Source organism: Vulpes vulpes, chromosome 1, assembly GCF_048418805.1.
Source record: "Vulpes vulpes isolate BD-2025 chromosome 1, VulVul3, whole genome shotgun sequence".
Taxonomy (NCBI): Eukaryota; Metazoa; Chordata; class Mammalia; order Carnivora; family Canidae; genus Vulpes; species Vulpes vulpes.
The window spans coordinates 151,428,420-151,446,069 of NC_132780.1; the positions used below are offsets into that span (position 1 = coordinate 151,428,420).

At 35.1% G+C, this 17,650-nt stretch overlaps 1 protein-coding gene across 1 annotated transcript in view; it reads left to right on the forward strand.

Annotated features, from left to right (window-relative positions):
* The first annotated feature begins 10,251 nt into the window (after window positions 1–10,251).
* The window catches only part of GFRAL (GDNF family receptor alpha like), a 54,313-nt gene continuing 46,914 nt past the window's right edge, over window positions 10,252–17,650 (forward strand). The window contains 3 exon segments of the mRNA XM_025991198.2: window positions 10,252–10,273; window positions 14,291–14,425; window positions 16,348–16,533. Of these exon segments, the coding sequence (XP_025846983.2) occupies window positions 10,252–10,273; window positions 14,291–14,425; window positions 16,348–16,533 (343 nt within the window).

Genomic DNA, 17,650 nt, shown 5'->3' on the forward strand with positions numbered 1-17,650 from the left:
GAGATGCTAATACACCAAATGCATTAATGGCTTCCATCTGCTTTCTCTGGAGACATACCCTGTGGGAGCCCTGAATTGGCATGTAAGAAGCTCGGCTATCCTAAAGGTGCCATAGTGGAGTGACCACATGGAGAAACTACGTAAAGATAAGGATATATCCAAGGAGTCCCAGCTGTTCAAGGCTTCCCAATTCAGGTGCCAGACAAGTGATGAAGATGCTTTCAAGATCTTCCTTCTGAAATAACTCACAAGGGTCCTGAGCCAAAGCTCTGCAGCCAAGCCTCACCCAAATTTCAGACCAATGGAAACAGTGAGTGATGGTAAATAATTACTGTTGTTTTAAGACACTGATTGTGGGGTAATTTTTACATTGCATATATTTTTTTTAAAAAAACCTGATGCATTGGAAATGTGGAGAAAAAGATGCAAAGTAAGAGAAAATGAGAAGAAATAAAGGAGGAAAAATAATATTCTGTAGGAAATAAAATTTCTGCAGGAAAGATAATATCCTCATCAATTGAATGATCCTCAAAAGGAAAGTTTGTTCTGAGCATCTCAGCGGACAAAAACTCAAATTACATGGAAAGCTTCAGGTTCAGATACCATTAATTTCAGGCTCTATTTGTAGTAATTCACCTATTAGGAAAATATGAGTTGGAAATGAGCTTTACATCAACCGAGAAGTTGAATTTACTTAGAAATCTATAATGAGATGGAACAAATAAAAGCTGTTGGAAACCATTTTATGATAATTCCATTAAGTAGACAAAGTCCTTTCCAGGAAAGAATTAAAGGGAAGTAAACATATGATAATCTGCTTAAAATGATATAACTTATTAACAGTTCCAGTGAGGCGGCAGGCAGATGTAGAATGCAGAGAGGGAAAAACAAGCAATAATACCACAGCAGGGGAGGAGAAAGCAAACTTCAGGTGGGTGCTTCCAGGTGAGAGACAGAAGAGCTGGAGGAAACCACCAGTATTATAGATGTGACTCAAATACTCGTTTGATTTTATCTGCCATCAGGAAAAGTGTTTAAGGTGTAGAAAAATCTAATATTTCCAATCCCTTCCTTGGTCACACATCCCTCTCCAAATACTTCCCCGATTCTTCTCTTTACAGGAAATTTCCTTGGAAAAGGATTATCAGAATTTTTTCTGCTTCCATTTTATCCTGAATGCACCCTGTCTAGGTTTTTGCTTCTTAAAGCCCACAAACACTTGTCTTATTATCATCGCCAATAATCTCCTCATTGCTAAATCAATATTCTGTCTTAATTTTACTGAAGCTATTAGTAGTGGATTACTTCCTTCTTCTGGGAACATTTCTACCTTGGCTTCAAGGATGCCCTGTTCTCATGGATTTCCTCTCACTTAATTCATTATATCTTCCTAGTGTAACTTCCTAGTGTAACTTAATTCATTATATCTTCCTAGTTACACATTATCTTCCCAGCCTCACAGTTCAGTGCACCCAGGGCACAGAACTAGCCTCCCAAGTAAGCTTTCTGCTTTCACTTTGACTCCCCATATGCTATCCTCCACATAGCAGTAGTTGTGATCCTTTTAAACAAAACAAACAAATCTGCTCAATACTCTCCAATGGCTCCTTATTTTATTCAAGTGAAAAAAAAAATCAAAGTCCAAACTATAAGCCGACAAAGTCCCATAACCTGTCTGACCCCATATCTTCTCACTCTTCCCTGTGTTCACTCTGCCCCAGCCACAGTGGCCTTACACCTGAACATATCAAACAATTATCTATCTCCCTCTGCCTGGAATCTCCCTCCACTTTTTCTGCTGTCTTGTTCCTTCACTTACTTATCCTATATAAAGTAGTACTTCTTTTCCCTACAACTTTGGCATTTTATATCTCCTTTTTGCTGCCTAGTTTTCTTCCTTTATTTACAGATACCTGATGTAAATGGTATTTATTTATTTGTTTATACTTATATTCCCCAACTAGAATATAGACTCCATGAGGGAAGAATCTATGTTTCTTTAATTACTTATCTGTGAAACAGCTGTATTTGGAATATAGTACCTGTAAAATGAATATTTGTTGAATAAATGAAAAAAAGAAAAAAAATTAGACTAAAGTTTAGATAATGGAACACTACACAGACATAAATTAACCATGTTTATATTTACATATAGACATGGAAAGGTACTCGTGGTGCATTGATAATAGAACAAACCAAACTATAGAACATTATATACCGTATAACCTTAAAATATATATGGTGAATATTTATAATTATGCTTGGCAATTTTTTGAAAGTTGCACATCAAATCTCAACATAATTTATATCTGGAAATGAAATTACACTTTAATTTTATTTTCTTATTTAGAATTTTTACCAATGATTATAAGTTTACTTGTATCATTACCAAAAACAACTGAGTAGTTTCCATATGCAAAAAAAAAAAAAAAAAAAGGCGTTACAATAACAAAGCATTTATTTAATGTGCTAGTCGTGGAACTTGAGTTATTTGGATTTCTATTTTAAAATTTACAGTTTGAAAAGCCTGATTTTTTTTAAAAAGATTTATTTATTTTAGAGAGGAGAGAAAATGAGAATGAGTGCATACTGGAGTGTGAGGGGCAGAAGGAGAGAGAGTCTTTTAACCAGACTCTGCTGGGCTCCAAGCCTGCTGCATGGCTCAAACCCATGATGCTGAAATTACGACCTGAACTGAAACCAAGAATTGGAGAGGCTCAACCCACTGTACCACTCAGATACCTGGAAAAGCCTGATTTTTTTAAAAAAAAATATTACTTTAAATACAAGAAGTGAATGTAGAGTTTTGATGGAAATAGCTGAACATTTAAAATAGATGCTTTCACCAGCTTTTTTCATGTTATTTCTACCTATAAGTTATTAATATTTTGTGCTATCTATGCTTTGGAAAATAATATATTGGGTACATATTGATGTATAAATATATAAAAAGACCTAAGAAATATAATCAAATATTTACATTAGTTACCCAGAAGTGGTAAAATCATTGATTTTTCTTGACATTTGCAATGAGAAAAAATAATAGATGCTATTAATATTTTATTGTACAAACATATATACAAATCAACAATGATGTTTTAAAAATAATAAATAAATATAAGTAAAACAGTTTAAAGAAAGTACAGCAAAAGGTAAACAGTAGAGATCTCTTGGTGGCCTAAATATAAATATTTTCATTTGTTATTTTTCAAATGCCATAGCTATACATAAGTACCAAATATTTTACAATGGAAAAAAATTACCTTTGGAAGAAAAAGAAGGTAATTTAAACAATATAAATCTGTTTCCAGTAGGCTTGATACTATACTTAAAATAATATGTTCATAAATATTATTGTCAGACATCTCTCCCATGGGATGTCCAGAGCCTTTCTTCAATACTTTTCTGGGAGAATTACTTTTACAAAAATCATCCAGTCTATAATTCAGCAGAAAGCATCCATCGACTACCCCCAATCATTTATCTCTCTAGAGGACCATGACTGCACTGTGGATGACCCCATTTCAATTCAATTATTATATCCTATAATAAAAGGAAGAACTATATTAAATTTAAAAATAATATATGGTGCTTTGAGGTGATCTGGTAACAAGTGGTCCCTCTCCATTTAATAGTAAATTTGCCAAATCAGGAGTTGCATAACATCTTCCTATCATGATAATAAGAATGTACAATAGACTCTAATATTAACATGAAATGGGAAGCAGAGAACAGATATGAAGTTAGGAAAAGAAAATTTAAAGAAATTAAAGATATTTTTCAATGGTTGATCTTAATTATGTTTTTAAAGGTATCATAAATTCCTGAAAATCTGATGCCACTAATAGAAGTTATAGAACAGTATAAAGCCAGATATAGAACTGCTGTTTTCACTTAGCAATATTAGTTGCTTCATTGACAAAAATCTTCCATGGCATAAATTTGACCCTTATGATTAGCCCAATTATATGTGATGTTCTAGTATAACATTTAAAAATTATTTGTGCCAAAGCAAAGGATATTATCAGTACATTAGAGTTGCAATGTTTTCTTAGAACTTGAAGAGATTATCTACCCAGGCTTAAACTATAAAATCAACAAAACACAACCATGAAGAGATGTCCAATTTCGCTGAGAAAGGTAGCACCATGTCCAGATTGCACTGCTATGATTAAATGGATTAATTTATCCAAAGAAAACAAGAATATGGCACATACCTCATTTTTACAAAGAGCAATATATGGGGACTATCTTAACCTGATGCCATTAAATAATTACGTAACATAGAATTCATTTCAGAACTAATCCCCTTGGCCCAAATTTTTCATCTAACTTTCCCCTATTAGCATGCCTACATGAAGTAAATATACTGGCTATGAGCTAGGTTTCTTTTTATGGATAAATAGTCAGTATGATTAATGTTTCTATGATCCTTTTTTTTCTAATGTTAGTAAACTCCTAAAGGATGAATCCATTCTTGATCCTATTAGATTGAGAGACAGATCATATACAGCAGAAATCCCCCAAGGCAATGCTGTCCAGAAGAGTTGTTTTGATCCTCTTGGAAATACCCAGCCTATCTTCCCCAGTGGTACATAGACCACAAGAACCCTTGCTCCATCCCAATATTTAACTTCTTCAATTAATAGAGTTACATTGTATATAGAGCATCTGAGAGGAGTGCCTCAGTAAGTGTCTCATCCTGGACATTTCCTTCTCACCCCCTCCTTCATCTCAAAGGGTCACCAGATCCTGTAAATTTCAAGTCATTCAATATTTTGCATCTACCATCTCCTTTCCATTGTCACTTTAGTTCATCCCTTACCGTGTATCTCCGGAACTGAAATAGCCTCATAACTGGCAATTGTCCTTGTTTCCAAACTATCCTCCACTGCATTTCCCAAGCAATTTTTAAAGCATTGGCGTGGTTGCTTCCTGTTTAAAATTCACCAACGGCTTCCATTTTCTTTTTGGGTAAATTCTAGTCTCCTTGGTAAGACATAAAAGGCTGCCCAAATCTGGTCATTTCTCTTTTCCTCTTTACCTGCCGTGAGTTTCAAAGATATTAGCCTATTTGTAGTCCTCCAAACACACCTCAGGGTTGTCTCTGTGTTGTTTCTCAGTTTCTTCTTCCCATCCTGGCTGCTCTGTGCCTTCCGTCATGGCCATCTCCCATCAGTTTGTTAGTGAGGAGACCAGTGAGCAGTTCATGGCAAGGTGATTAACTAAACCATCATATTGACTTAATTCTTATTTTCTGGTGAGGATTTCTGGTAAAAGACAGTGAGTCTCTTATCCCCATATCCCCGCCCAAAATGCTGTATAATGTATTTCTTTATTACTGTCTTAGAGCCTTATTTATAGGCCTTATATCAAGGAACTCCTCACCAGATATACATATTCTTCCCTGAGCTGTCAATTCTAGGTTGACTCTGTGAGGCTGATCAGATTTTATTTCTCTCTTCCAGATATGAACATCTTACAAAATATCAAGTGGACAAATATTGAAAAAATGCAAGAGTGATGAGGGGGTGAAGTCAAATGTCATTAAACAGAAAGTAGTTGACTTATGTTCCAAAAATAGCATCTTCTAATAAATATCTAATATATAGATGTTTCACTGATTTATTATGTTTTTATATTGTCAACAATTTTTTTTCTTTTTTATACTTAGTTTCATCTGTACCATATTTGATCTAAATGAAACTGTGGCCATTCTTTATTTTTTATTTTTGGTTTTGCACAGAGCTTTAGACATAGTAGGTTTTCAGTAAATGTTTGCCGAAACATACAAATCCTGGTATCTTTTGCCCAGTGACAAGGTGCAAGGCCTAGTGCATTTCATTAACTGTTATAAGAATGGATTCTTTGTGTGAAAAAAAAAATTTTAACAAATGAGATCAATGACTTTTGAATAGAAGTTCTGGAATATTTTAATGTCTCAATGGCAGCTGTGGATGGTGACAGCAAAGGCAAATTAACAGAGCTTGGACCTCCTCACCCAAATTTCAATCAGAGCAATTCTACTTTCCTCTGTTTCATTTATTTATTGATAGCATTTCCTTTAAAACACAGGACACATTTTAAAATCTCACACCATTATCATTATAAACTACTGAAACTGATGATTTATTTTATTATTTCTTTTCACCTATAAAATGTTCTTTTTTATGATTTTATTCATTTATCCATAGAAACACACACAGAGAGAGAGAGAGAGACAGAGACAGAGACAGAGACAGAGACAGAGACAGAGACACAGGCAGAAGGAGAAGCAGGCTCCATCCCAGGACTCCAGGATCATGCCCTGGGCCGAAAGTGGCGCTACACTGCTGAGCCACCTGGCCTGCCCAAAATGTTCTGATGCAATAACCAGTTTCCAAACAATTAATGGTTTTAAAAGTACCTACGTTGATGTTTGTTCATTTTTATATTTCATTAAGGTTTATTAATCTGGAGTGTCTATAAATTTGCTTGTGGCAAAACTATATTCTATTTTTACTAAACTCTAATTGAAATTTAGTACTTCTTGTGCTGTCATTATCACCAGTAGAAATAACAGATTGTTTTATATGACACTGCATTTAGAGAAAACATCTCAAGTTACTACTTGTGGTCATCTGTACACTGAAATTACAATATTATCAAACTCCCTCTTCCCCGAATTTTGGTATTTACTTTGGTAATAAGGAAGCATGTATATCGCTTTCTTATAAATGTGTGTGTTTAAAGATTTGTTTATTTACTTTAGACATAGGGTACAGCACAGGTGAGCAAGCACATGAGCAGGGGAATGGGCAGAGGGAGAGGGAGAAGGGGAGAAGCAAGCGCCCCACTGAGTATGCTCTATTTATTTTAGCTGTCCTGACTCCATATTTCCTTGTTGGGGACCCAGGCCCTGACTACCTAACAGTCCAACTAACTCCTAACAAGTTTCCTAAAGGACTAAGCCACCCAGGCACCCCTCTCACAAATTGTTTTAAAAAATATTTTGGTGAATATATTTCACTATGATTCCTTTGTAATCCTTCAAAACAAAATTTGTGCCTTTAAAAAATATTCTAAGGAGATAGTTCTATAGAGAAAGGGGACTAATGACAAAAATTATAAAACACCCTGCTTTAGACAGCTGATTCTCACTATGGGATGAGCAGGTTTATCTGCACAGATGCTTTCTCTACCTGTAAGTATTGGCCTCAGCAGCGGTACATGTTTGGCCAAGATTAGTGTCATTCACTGTGTGTCTTAACATTCAGCTTCTGTGTAGCACTGCATTGTAGAAAGTCATAACCAAAATACCTCTCTTGAGCAAGAAATTATATTTTGGTATTCTTTTCCTTTGTTTTATTAGTTTATTTTTTCTTGTGGTAGCCCTGCTTTCATTCAGAATTTAGATGCTTTACTGCGATTTTTGTTGTTGTTGTTCCACCCCAGGTCCCTTCACATGCTCTTCTAATACCATGATTTTCCTTGGTGATGCACCCCTCTCTTACTGTTAGTTTCTGTGGTTGGAATAGGGCCCAGTCCCACCTACATCCATGATGCTGGATACCAAGGGAGATCAGTTCTACTTGGTGAGATGGATGGGCATGGGAACATTTAACTGATGTGACACAAGTCTGGAATTTTACTATGAAAATAGTCACACCTCCTGCTCTGGCTTTGAGGATAGAAGGATGCCTGCCAAGGGCTTCATGGTACCCTCTTCCCTCCTAGAGGAAAGAAGCTGCCTGAGAATGGAGTGGACACAGAAGAAAACAGCTAAGAGACAAGAAGGGAAACCCTCAGGGCCTAAAGCAAGGTTAAAACATGTCTGAAATCAATTCTACCCCTGGACTCTTCAACTATGGGAGCCTATTAAAGGAGGTCATTGAGAGGACGTGACCTCTAATTGACTCGAGAACTGCACCTAGGCAACAGGAAGCTCCTCATTCCTCCTGCTCCCTGGAATGTAGGTTACATTCACCATTCCTACCATGGGAGCTGTTGCAAGGATGCAGCCCTGAGAAAGGACTGTGCTTTTGAGATCCTCTGGGCCATAGACATGACTGAATCCAGGTAAGAGCTCTACATAAACTTGTAAGATCTGGCAGGCAATGCAGAGATCTACTCATCTTGAGGCTGCTGGAGACAAGCCTCACATGTAAGTTCCCTTACTTCTTAATTCTTAAACCTGCTGCCTACCAATCTGCAGTGCCCTGCCTCTTTCTCAGGCTTTCCTTGCCCTCCCTGTCTGGGGAATGGGAGGTGGGGAGGCAGTTTTTGAACCAACAGAACCACTGAATATCTCTCTAGCTTTAGCCATTTTTAATTGGCTTGTATCAAAAAGAACAACTATCTCAGTAAAATTTATAATACAGTTATTCATTATCTTTAAAAGATTTTATTTATTTATTTGAGAGAGAGAGAGAGAGTGAGAAAGAGCACACACATGAGCAGGGGGAGGGAGAGGCAGAAGCAGATTCTCCACTGAGCAGGGATCCCCATGAGGGGCTCGATCCCAGGACCCCAGTATCATGACCTGAGCCGAAGGCAGACACTTAACCAACAGAGGCACCCAGGCCCCCGTTAATCAGCATCTCCAAAAGGAAATAAAAATAATTGAATAATTTTATGAAGTAATTCTTTTGTTAAATAAGTCATGGGGCATAGTATAACTGGCATTTATTGATCTCTGGGATACAAGCCCCAATACATACTTAATGTATATGACAACTATGGATACAATCAGAGCATTTTACAGAGGAGTAAATAAATATAAACAACTTCCAATGTAAAGTAATTTACCTACATTTATGGAGAAAAAAATTTTCAGTTTATCAGACTCCCAAGTCTGTTTTCCCATTATGCCTCCTGAAACCAAAATATGTTGTAACTTCTCTCTAGTGGAAAATAAACTTGGACAATTAGAATCAACAATTCTTCTATTGTGTCACTGTGGGCACAAAGTGCTTCTGTCTTATCTCAAGATAGTAGCTTATCCACATCTGTATTTTCCTAGTTTTTGCCAAAACAGCATTGTATATTTCAAGCATCCATTACAGAAAGGCCTCAGATATTTTAAAAGTGGAAGCCTCATGATGCCGCAATGGAACTGATGTTCTCTGGGTTCTTTTGAGGAAGAACACAATGAAATACAAGCTAGATCTAATCCATCCAGGCTGCCATAACAAAAGACAACAGTCTGGTAGCTTATAAACAACAGAAATCTATTTCTCACAGGTCTGGAGACTAGAAGCCCAGCAACAAGTTGCCAGCCAGGTCATGTCTTCAAGAGGTCCCTCATTCTGGTTGATAGCCAGTGCCTTCCAGCTGTGCCCTTGCAGGTGGAAGGAGCAAGGGATCTTTCTGGAGACTTCCATAAGACACTAATTCCATTCATGAGAATTCCACCCTGACAACTTAAACATGTCCCAAAGGCTCTACCTATGAATATAATCAGTTTAGGGGGTTAGAATTTCAACATATGAGTTTGTGGGGAGACATAAATATTCAGACCATAGCAGTCCTCTCATGGAAGCTAGGGGAAAAACAGTTGTCAAGTGATGAACGTAAGTGAACTCTTACCTTTCCAGGGGAGCAGGGAATTTCTGCATCGCTGCAAGGAGTCATTTCTTACACTTTTACTGTGTCTGGTGGGTTTGGGGAACTGTAGCTGAACCAGTACAACTTGCAAACATACTGGAGTGTGTGGCATATGCAGACAATATTTCTTGTTTTGGAAGATAAGGCACAGCAGTTTGATTCCAGTGGACCTTGAATTTCCCATACATTTGCCTGGGCTGCTTTTCTCCTTTGCCATATTCTTATATGACGTAAAATTGCTGCAATGAGGCTAATTAATGAAGTAGAAACTGAGGATACTCAAATATCTAGGAAGTTTTTGGGGTATAGTTGGGAGGCTTTTACATAGTTTAGCCTTCTAGTTGAAGGGGGGGAAAAAGCCCTTTCTCATGAATGTGCTGAGCATGTATCATTTCTTAGTATCTGGCTTGTGAGCTTTCTTGGAAGCCTAATATCCAAGATTAGTATGCTCAGAAGGAAATAATTGAATTTGGACATAATTAGGAAAGTTCACAGCTCAGGAAAGATTGGTGAGGAGATGGTGACAAAGGAAGCTGACTTGAATCAGTAATGCTTTCAGGGAGCTAGAGCAGAATGTGAAGCCTTATGTGGACAGTTATTGTTAAGAAGGTGGTTGAAGAAACACATCTGCCTTTCTCCCAGGTGAATATGCCCAAGTTATCCGGCATGATAGTCTTCATTTTCCTTGGTAAGTGAATCATGCTTCTAGTTTATCTGAATTTGTAACACCAACTCTTCACATACTGAATACTGTCTTATCTGACTTATTCACTGATTAAGCTAATAGGCTTATTATAAGTATCAGTTACAATGTATACTTTAGCATGGTTTATTAGTTTTCAAAAATGCACATCTACTTATGTACTTATGTATAACTATAGAAAATGCATAATGCAGGAATTGCAATAATCTTTCAGGTTGTTTCTACTCTATTGTGTAGGATAATCCAGTTACTTTGAGTTATTTATTAGGATTTATGGAATTCACATATTTACTAGAGTCTTTGAGAAATGAAACCTTCCAGAATCTATTTACAAGTTATAAGATGACAAATTTCAAATTATCTCTTTTTCTTTGAAATTAAATTGAGATTAATTTAAATCATTCAGTTCCCCTAACTTTAAAGCATTAATATTTGCTAAGTAGGAGTCACTTCATAGGATAAAACAACTTAACAATCCCATCAAATAAATGTTTCACATTTCAGTCAGTTTTTGTAAGCTACAGACAAGATTTGGATTTGTCCCTCTTGTGTTAGGCAGTGTGAATGTATTATAAAATGTTGGTAGAAAAGAATTCATTTATACTTAAAGTGGAATCCATGAACATCTACTTGCCATATGTGCCATTGGAGAAGTTGTATTTTCTTCAGAATTTAGTAGAATCTATAAAATGATTTCAGGAAAAGAGATGGTTATGATTATAGTTGTATATTAGTGTTCTATTCATTAAAACAAAGCTATCATGGTTTTTGCTTACTCTATACTAATGGAGATTGATAAATAAAACATAATTGTGGGAACAAAAATGAAGCAGGTTATTTCAAATTATGTTGAATATGAGAGTCAAATCAAGTGAAAAAAATTAAGGGAGGAAGGAATGGAATCTTTTATACATTTTTAGCTTTCCTTTAATAGTTATTCACTATCCCAAAATTTTGCTTCTTATATTTGCTTTAATATTTCCTTATTTGTATTCTTTATTATAAAGAGAAATCTAAGAAACTTTAACTTTTGTAGATAAGGCAGCAATACAACAGAACACATAAAATACATTACAACCTCATCATGGCCTCAGTTGGAAAAGCAAGAATGGCCTCTTGTTTTCAAGTCTGACTTCTAAATTAACCTTGACACTAGGTTGCATGAAGGGGGGAAATGATTTCTAATACTGTTAGGGTCAAAACTGTACTATTTGATAGATTTAACCAACATTTCCCAAAGCACATTCTTGAGAATACTTGCTCAACATCATCTAAATAGGTTTTGTGATGTGGGAAAGTTTTAAAGCCAAGAAAATGTGGGATGTAGCGAATTTTTAAAATAGAACCTGTATTATCATGATAAGCCTTAAGAGGGTAATATTATGTGCAGCATTCTTCATCTTACTATTTTATAACTGAACTTGTTTTTCACTGAGCATTTCAAGAGAATCCTTGAAAACCCCTGGATTAAATATGTGGCCACAAATCATAGTAAAGAATGACTAAAATTTTGGAAAGTTAAAGTTGTTTTCATTCTTGTGAGACAGATCACTAAGATGGTTTTCCTAGTAGATTCAGTATTTCATCCAAATGGAAGGTGTGGAAAATCATGTAAAATAAACAATCAAATGGAACTTAAATTTTTAAATATTGAAGGAAATGAAATAGATTTAGGAAAGATAATATGTAGAATTCATTAACTGTTACTAGACTGAGGTACTGGTAAAGTTTTGATGATATATTCAGGATATTATCACCTATAAGTTTCTTGAGGGAGCTCTTCACAAACTGTAATGGGCAATGTCAAATATAAATCTAGTTTCTTATGAATTGAGTGTCTGACATAAACTACTTCAGGGTCTTTTGCAAGCTGAATTTAAACAAGTAACTTTGGCCCAGAATCGGTGGGACACTCTTCTTCTCTGAGCATGATAACCTAGGACAGGATTTTGGCTAGATGAGGTTATCCATGAACACATGAAAAGACACTTTCATGTCACTTTCCACTCCAGCCCTCAACAAGAAAAATGTGACTGAACCACACCCTTGGGCCTAATCTCTAAATGCAGTGACCCAGCAAGTAATGCCTATGATCCCATCAGTTGTCTTGGATTCCCCCTAGGAGAACAGGTTTGAAAAGAGGTAAGATAAAGACAAGATGGTAGGGTTGACTTGTAGCCTATAACTCTGCATTGTCACAGGTAATTCATAATTAACATCATCCTTTTTAAAATTCAAATAATTTGTCTCTAAGACATAGCTTGAGGTTTCTTAATCATAGTTCATATATTGTCTCTATAACTCAAATGCAATTCCTATATTTTTCTATGTATTGGTGAAGAAGTGTCAGTTTGCATGTTTGCAGAATCAATTCAAATAATTTGAACAATATGCTAAATTAGCATTGCTATTTTCTTAATATTTTTAGAAAACCTGTTGGGAACTTCTACGCAAAATAACTTGTAAATAGCTGGAAGGTGTTATTTTTTTATAGTATTGGTTACTTCTTTATAACTCATTCTTAAGCAACTATTCAAGTTGGTTTAAATAAATATACATATATAATGTATTATTGTATTTGATGATGAGGATACCATCACAAATTACCTCTAATGCCTGTCTAGTAAAACCCTAGAACCCAATGGTGGAGACAAGCATATAAATATTCACTTTCACTACACAGGAGTAAAGATATGGTTGGGGAAATCCTAAGATTGTAGCGAAATAAATGAGAGGTGTTAAATCAATTTGGATATAGGAAAAAAAGGTATTGAATTCAGGTAAGGGTTCCATAAAACAGGTAATCATTGTGTTAAGCATTAACAGAAAAAAAAAAAAAAGAAAGTAATTGTAGAAGAAAAAGAAATGGACTGTATGACCATATGGTAAATACTCAGAAGTACAAGACAGCATGGAGCATTTAGGAGACTATAAATGTTCAAGGGTACCCAGACCATATATAATAAAGAATATAAGACTTATGCTATGGGGAACCATCCAAAAGATGAACAGAGAAATGTCAGGACTAGAACGGTACAGTAGGCAGGTTAGGCATGTAAAGAGCCTATGTGATTAAGATGAAACTGGAGGCAAATTGACTAATTAGTGAGTTGGTCAAATATTCTAAATAAGAGTCAAAGAATTATGCAAAAATGGATATAGGAGAGTGAAGCTAGGATAAAAAAAGGAGTCTATCATGAATCCAAAGTTTCTAGCATGGGTACCTATGAGAATGGTGAAATTAGTGGTGCAGGGTGGTCCACCAGAGAGTGGTGATGATAAAAAGATATTATAGTCTGGAAATGTGTCTAGAACATTTAAGTTGAGATAAGAAATATAACTGAGATACTGAAAAATAATGGGACTATATTATACTTTTGAGAATCATCAGTCTGGAGGTTTTAGTTAAAACCATGAGAGTACATGGAATCGTCCAAAGAGAAAGTATAAAATGAGAATGGGAAAAATCTGAGGATAGACAGTAAGCTAGAAATATAGTTCACTAGAAAAAGACAAGGATCCTGTGAAGAATTCTAACTACAGTCAGAAAATATTAAGTGAATAAGTATCAAGAAAACTAGAAGAGAGGGTTGCCAAAGGAAGAGACAGTTTCAAGAACAAAATAGCAACAAAATGTGCAGTGATAAAAGTAGGCAAGACCAAGTCTTAAAACTATTAAGTTTGATGTTATGGAGATGATTAGGGAAGTTTAAAGAGAAATTTCAATACAGCAATAGTCATAAAAATATAAATTGAGGAATGAATAAGCATTAAGTAAGGGCACAACTGTATACTCTTCATTGAAGAATGTTACATAAGACAAATATAGATCTGTAGCTAGAAGGGAGGTTAAGATCCATTCCAATCTTCTAATGATTTTATCAGATTGTACTTTCATTAATTCTATTCTTTATCATCAATAATTTGGTTTTGAGGTAAACAATTGCCACACTGTAATATTACAAATGTGTTGTTGTTGTTCTGTTACTGTTGTTATTTCAGCCATGGTGCTTTGCTTGGAAAATGAATCCACTTCCCAAACCATTGATTGCACGCATTTAAGAGAACAATGCCTAAGTGATGCAGATGGATGTAAACATGCATGGAGAATAATGGAATATTCATGCAATGTTTCAGGTAAAACATTGCTTAAAAGACATTCAAGTGATTTCTTTTTACTGCTATAAAAGTAGGATTGGCTATTTCTGTCGCTATCTTGGGAACTACGTTAGCTTTGCTCTAAACCCCTTACTCAAACTTGATTCCAAGTGATTCACCTTCAACTGCCTATTTGTGAATGTGGTTACAGAGTCCTAATGCACCGTGGGCAGCTTTATGCAAGATGTCAATTTTTTTCAACTTATCTCATCATGTTATAATTACATGCATACTTGTCAGAAGTATGGCAAAAACTTTTCAAATATCTTTTTTGCTTATATGTTAATACCTCAATGATAAAATAGGAAAAATAACATTTGTGATGATCAAAAGCATTGTTATTTGTCTATTTGTATATAATATACGTTTTATATTTTTGCAACAGATATGCTATCTTCCATTCCAACTGTGTCAGGAACAATTTAAAATATATTTTTATTTTTAACTTATCTCACATTCCAAATATTTGAGGGGAGTCTCAAAGGGCAGAAAATATAAACATTAGAATCACTGTTACTTGTTTAGAAGAAAAAAAATACTAGATATTTCAATTGGTTGAATAAATATTGAATGGAGCATTATAATAGGACTCCATTTGCTAAAAATAGATACTGATGATACAGTGAGACATTGCCCTGATACCACCATCAAAAAATGTTTCAAAAAATTGTATTCTAACATAATTTATCATCCTGTGTAATGGATATTATAATACTATAATAAAAAACCTAATAACCCTTCTGGAATTTTCAGTAAGAAAAACTGAAAAGGGGAAATAACAATAGATTCTTTCATGTATCAGTTTATTCATTTCACAAAGTTTAAATTCTATACAGCTCCCAAGATGTAGAAGAAAATCCATTGGGTTAAAAGGGAGCAACCTATAGTTCTGATGGCCAACACTTACAATTTCCACCATCAAAATTCTGCCCATCCACGTGACCTCAAGGAACTGCATAAGATGCAGAGGAAGGGAGAGAGATTTCCTTCCCTTTCCTGCTCTTTAAAGGAGTACATGGGATGTTCATAATCCAAAGAAAATCATAGGTGTCTAATCCAACATTCTTATTACAGTTCAGGAAAATAATTTTAAAAGCATAATTTTCTCAAAGTAATGCAATAATTTTAAGATGAGTGTAGAAGACAACTAAAAATATTTGTTATTGGTTTTGATGATGAAGCTCCTTGTTACAGTTTATAAGGTAATTTAAGATATTTGCATTCAGTGTCGTGAATGATAACATTTACTTCAGTATACAAATAGCAAGTCATTTTCAGTGAATTGCAGTAATATTTGCATAATTATCCCATGCATGAAACTGAAATAGAAATATTCTCAAATACACAAATGAAGTGAATTCAAGTAGTTTTATTCAGAAAAATGAATAAAAGAAAATTGTTGGGTAGATGAATATGGCTTGTAAATTAAAGCAGAAAATGAAATATTGGTAATTATGAAAGATTCATTATTCAATAATATTTACTGAGTGCTTACTAAGCATCAGGAATACTTCATGTCTCATTGTAAATTTTGAGCCACCTGCATGTCTCTTATAATTTTAGATGATATAAAAAATAGATTATGACAAATAGATAATAAAATTAGCTAAAGTGACAAAATAGTGAAGATTATAGATCATTCTGATCATCTCATATAAGGACAGCCTTGATTACTACTGAAGAGTAGAAATTGGCATTCTATGTGGGGACAAAGTCATTTTAAAGTATAACAAGCTCTAATCTATTCTAGAAAGTAAGGACTGGGGAGAAAGACAGTAAAAATAGATTCTGTGTTTAAAAAGTCACTTTTGTGGACATCTTGCGGCAACACCAGAAATTCCTACTATAGTGAATTATTCAGATTAATATGTTAAAAGGATTTGTGGTAGGATGACATTCAGATTAATATCAAGTTATATGTTTGTGAAACCCAGGTAACCCCTGCAAGATGAAGGACTCATCAAACTGTAACCTCAGCATCCAGTCCTTGGTGGAAAACAATTTCCAATTTGAAGATTGTCTCTGCACTGATAACCTCTATTGTACTATTAACAAATTGCTTGGGGAACAATGCATGAATGAATCAGGTAACAATGCATGCAATATTTAAAGTCACGAAAAAGAAAAGTATAGTTTCAAAATTAACCACATCTATGAAATTTGACTATTTTTTGGTATTTTGATCAATTCTTTGCATAATTTAGTTTGTGTAATTTAAGGTTCAGTGAGCTGTAGATCTCAGTAAGTACCTAAAATATTTCTGTAGTTGCTAACCATGATTTCAAGCTTCATTCAATTATAATTCATTTGATTATAAATTCACTCACTCATTTCATATATTGGTATGTTTTTCTATGGCTTTGCACAAGACCTAAATGATAGAAGACAAATATTGGAGAAAGTCCAAAATATAACCATGTATCCAGAATTATATCTGCCTTGGATAGTAGCATTTAATGATTTAGTATATGTTTATTTACTGACTATTTGAGGTGCCAGGCTGACACTGAGGTAGTGGTAATCAAAGTACTCTGCACGTGTCCTTAAGGGGTCATAAAGATTTTCAAAGGGTTATGTGGGATGAAATAGTTCTAAAGTGATCAGTTTCTGGATCCCCAATGTCCCTATGAACTGTCTCTGAAACGTGTTCAGTTTGGGAATGCATGTGCTGTCATGGGATTCTTACCTCTTTCATAAGCAACCTTCTTCCATTTTATGAGAAATAGGTTTGCCTCTCATCTGTCATGAATGATCCCATTGTCCCACGTCTCAAATCATTCATGATAAGCTCACTGGACAATTTTCTGTTGTATGGTTTTGCTTTTTCCCAGAACTTGACACAAATGGAATGATATGTAGCCTTTTGAACCTGATTTTTGTTTGTTTGTTTGTTTAACATAATGCATTGGAAATTCACCAGTGTTTCATGTACAAGTTTGTTCTTTCTTTGAGTAGTATTCTATTGTATAAGTTATATCATACATTGGTTATCCATTCACCACTGAAAGTGATTTGCATTGTTTCTAGATTTTTAGAAATCATAAATAAAACTGCTATAAATACTCACAAGAGGGATCCCTGGGTGGCGCAGCGGTTTGGCGCCTGCCTTTGGCCCAGGGCGCCATCCTGGAGACCCGGGATCGAATCCCACGTGGGGCTCCCGGTGCATGGAGCCTGCTTCTCCCTCCGCCTGTGTTTCTGCCT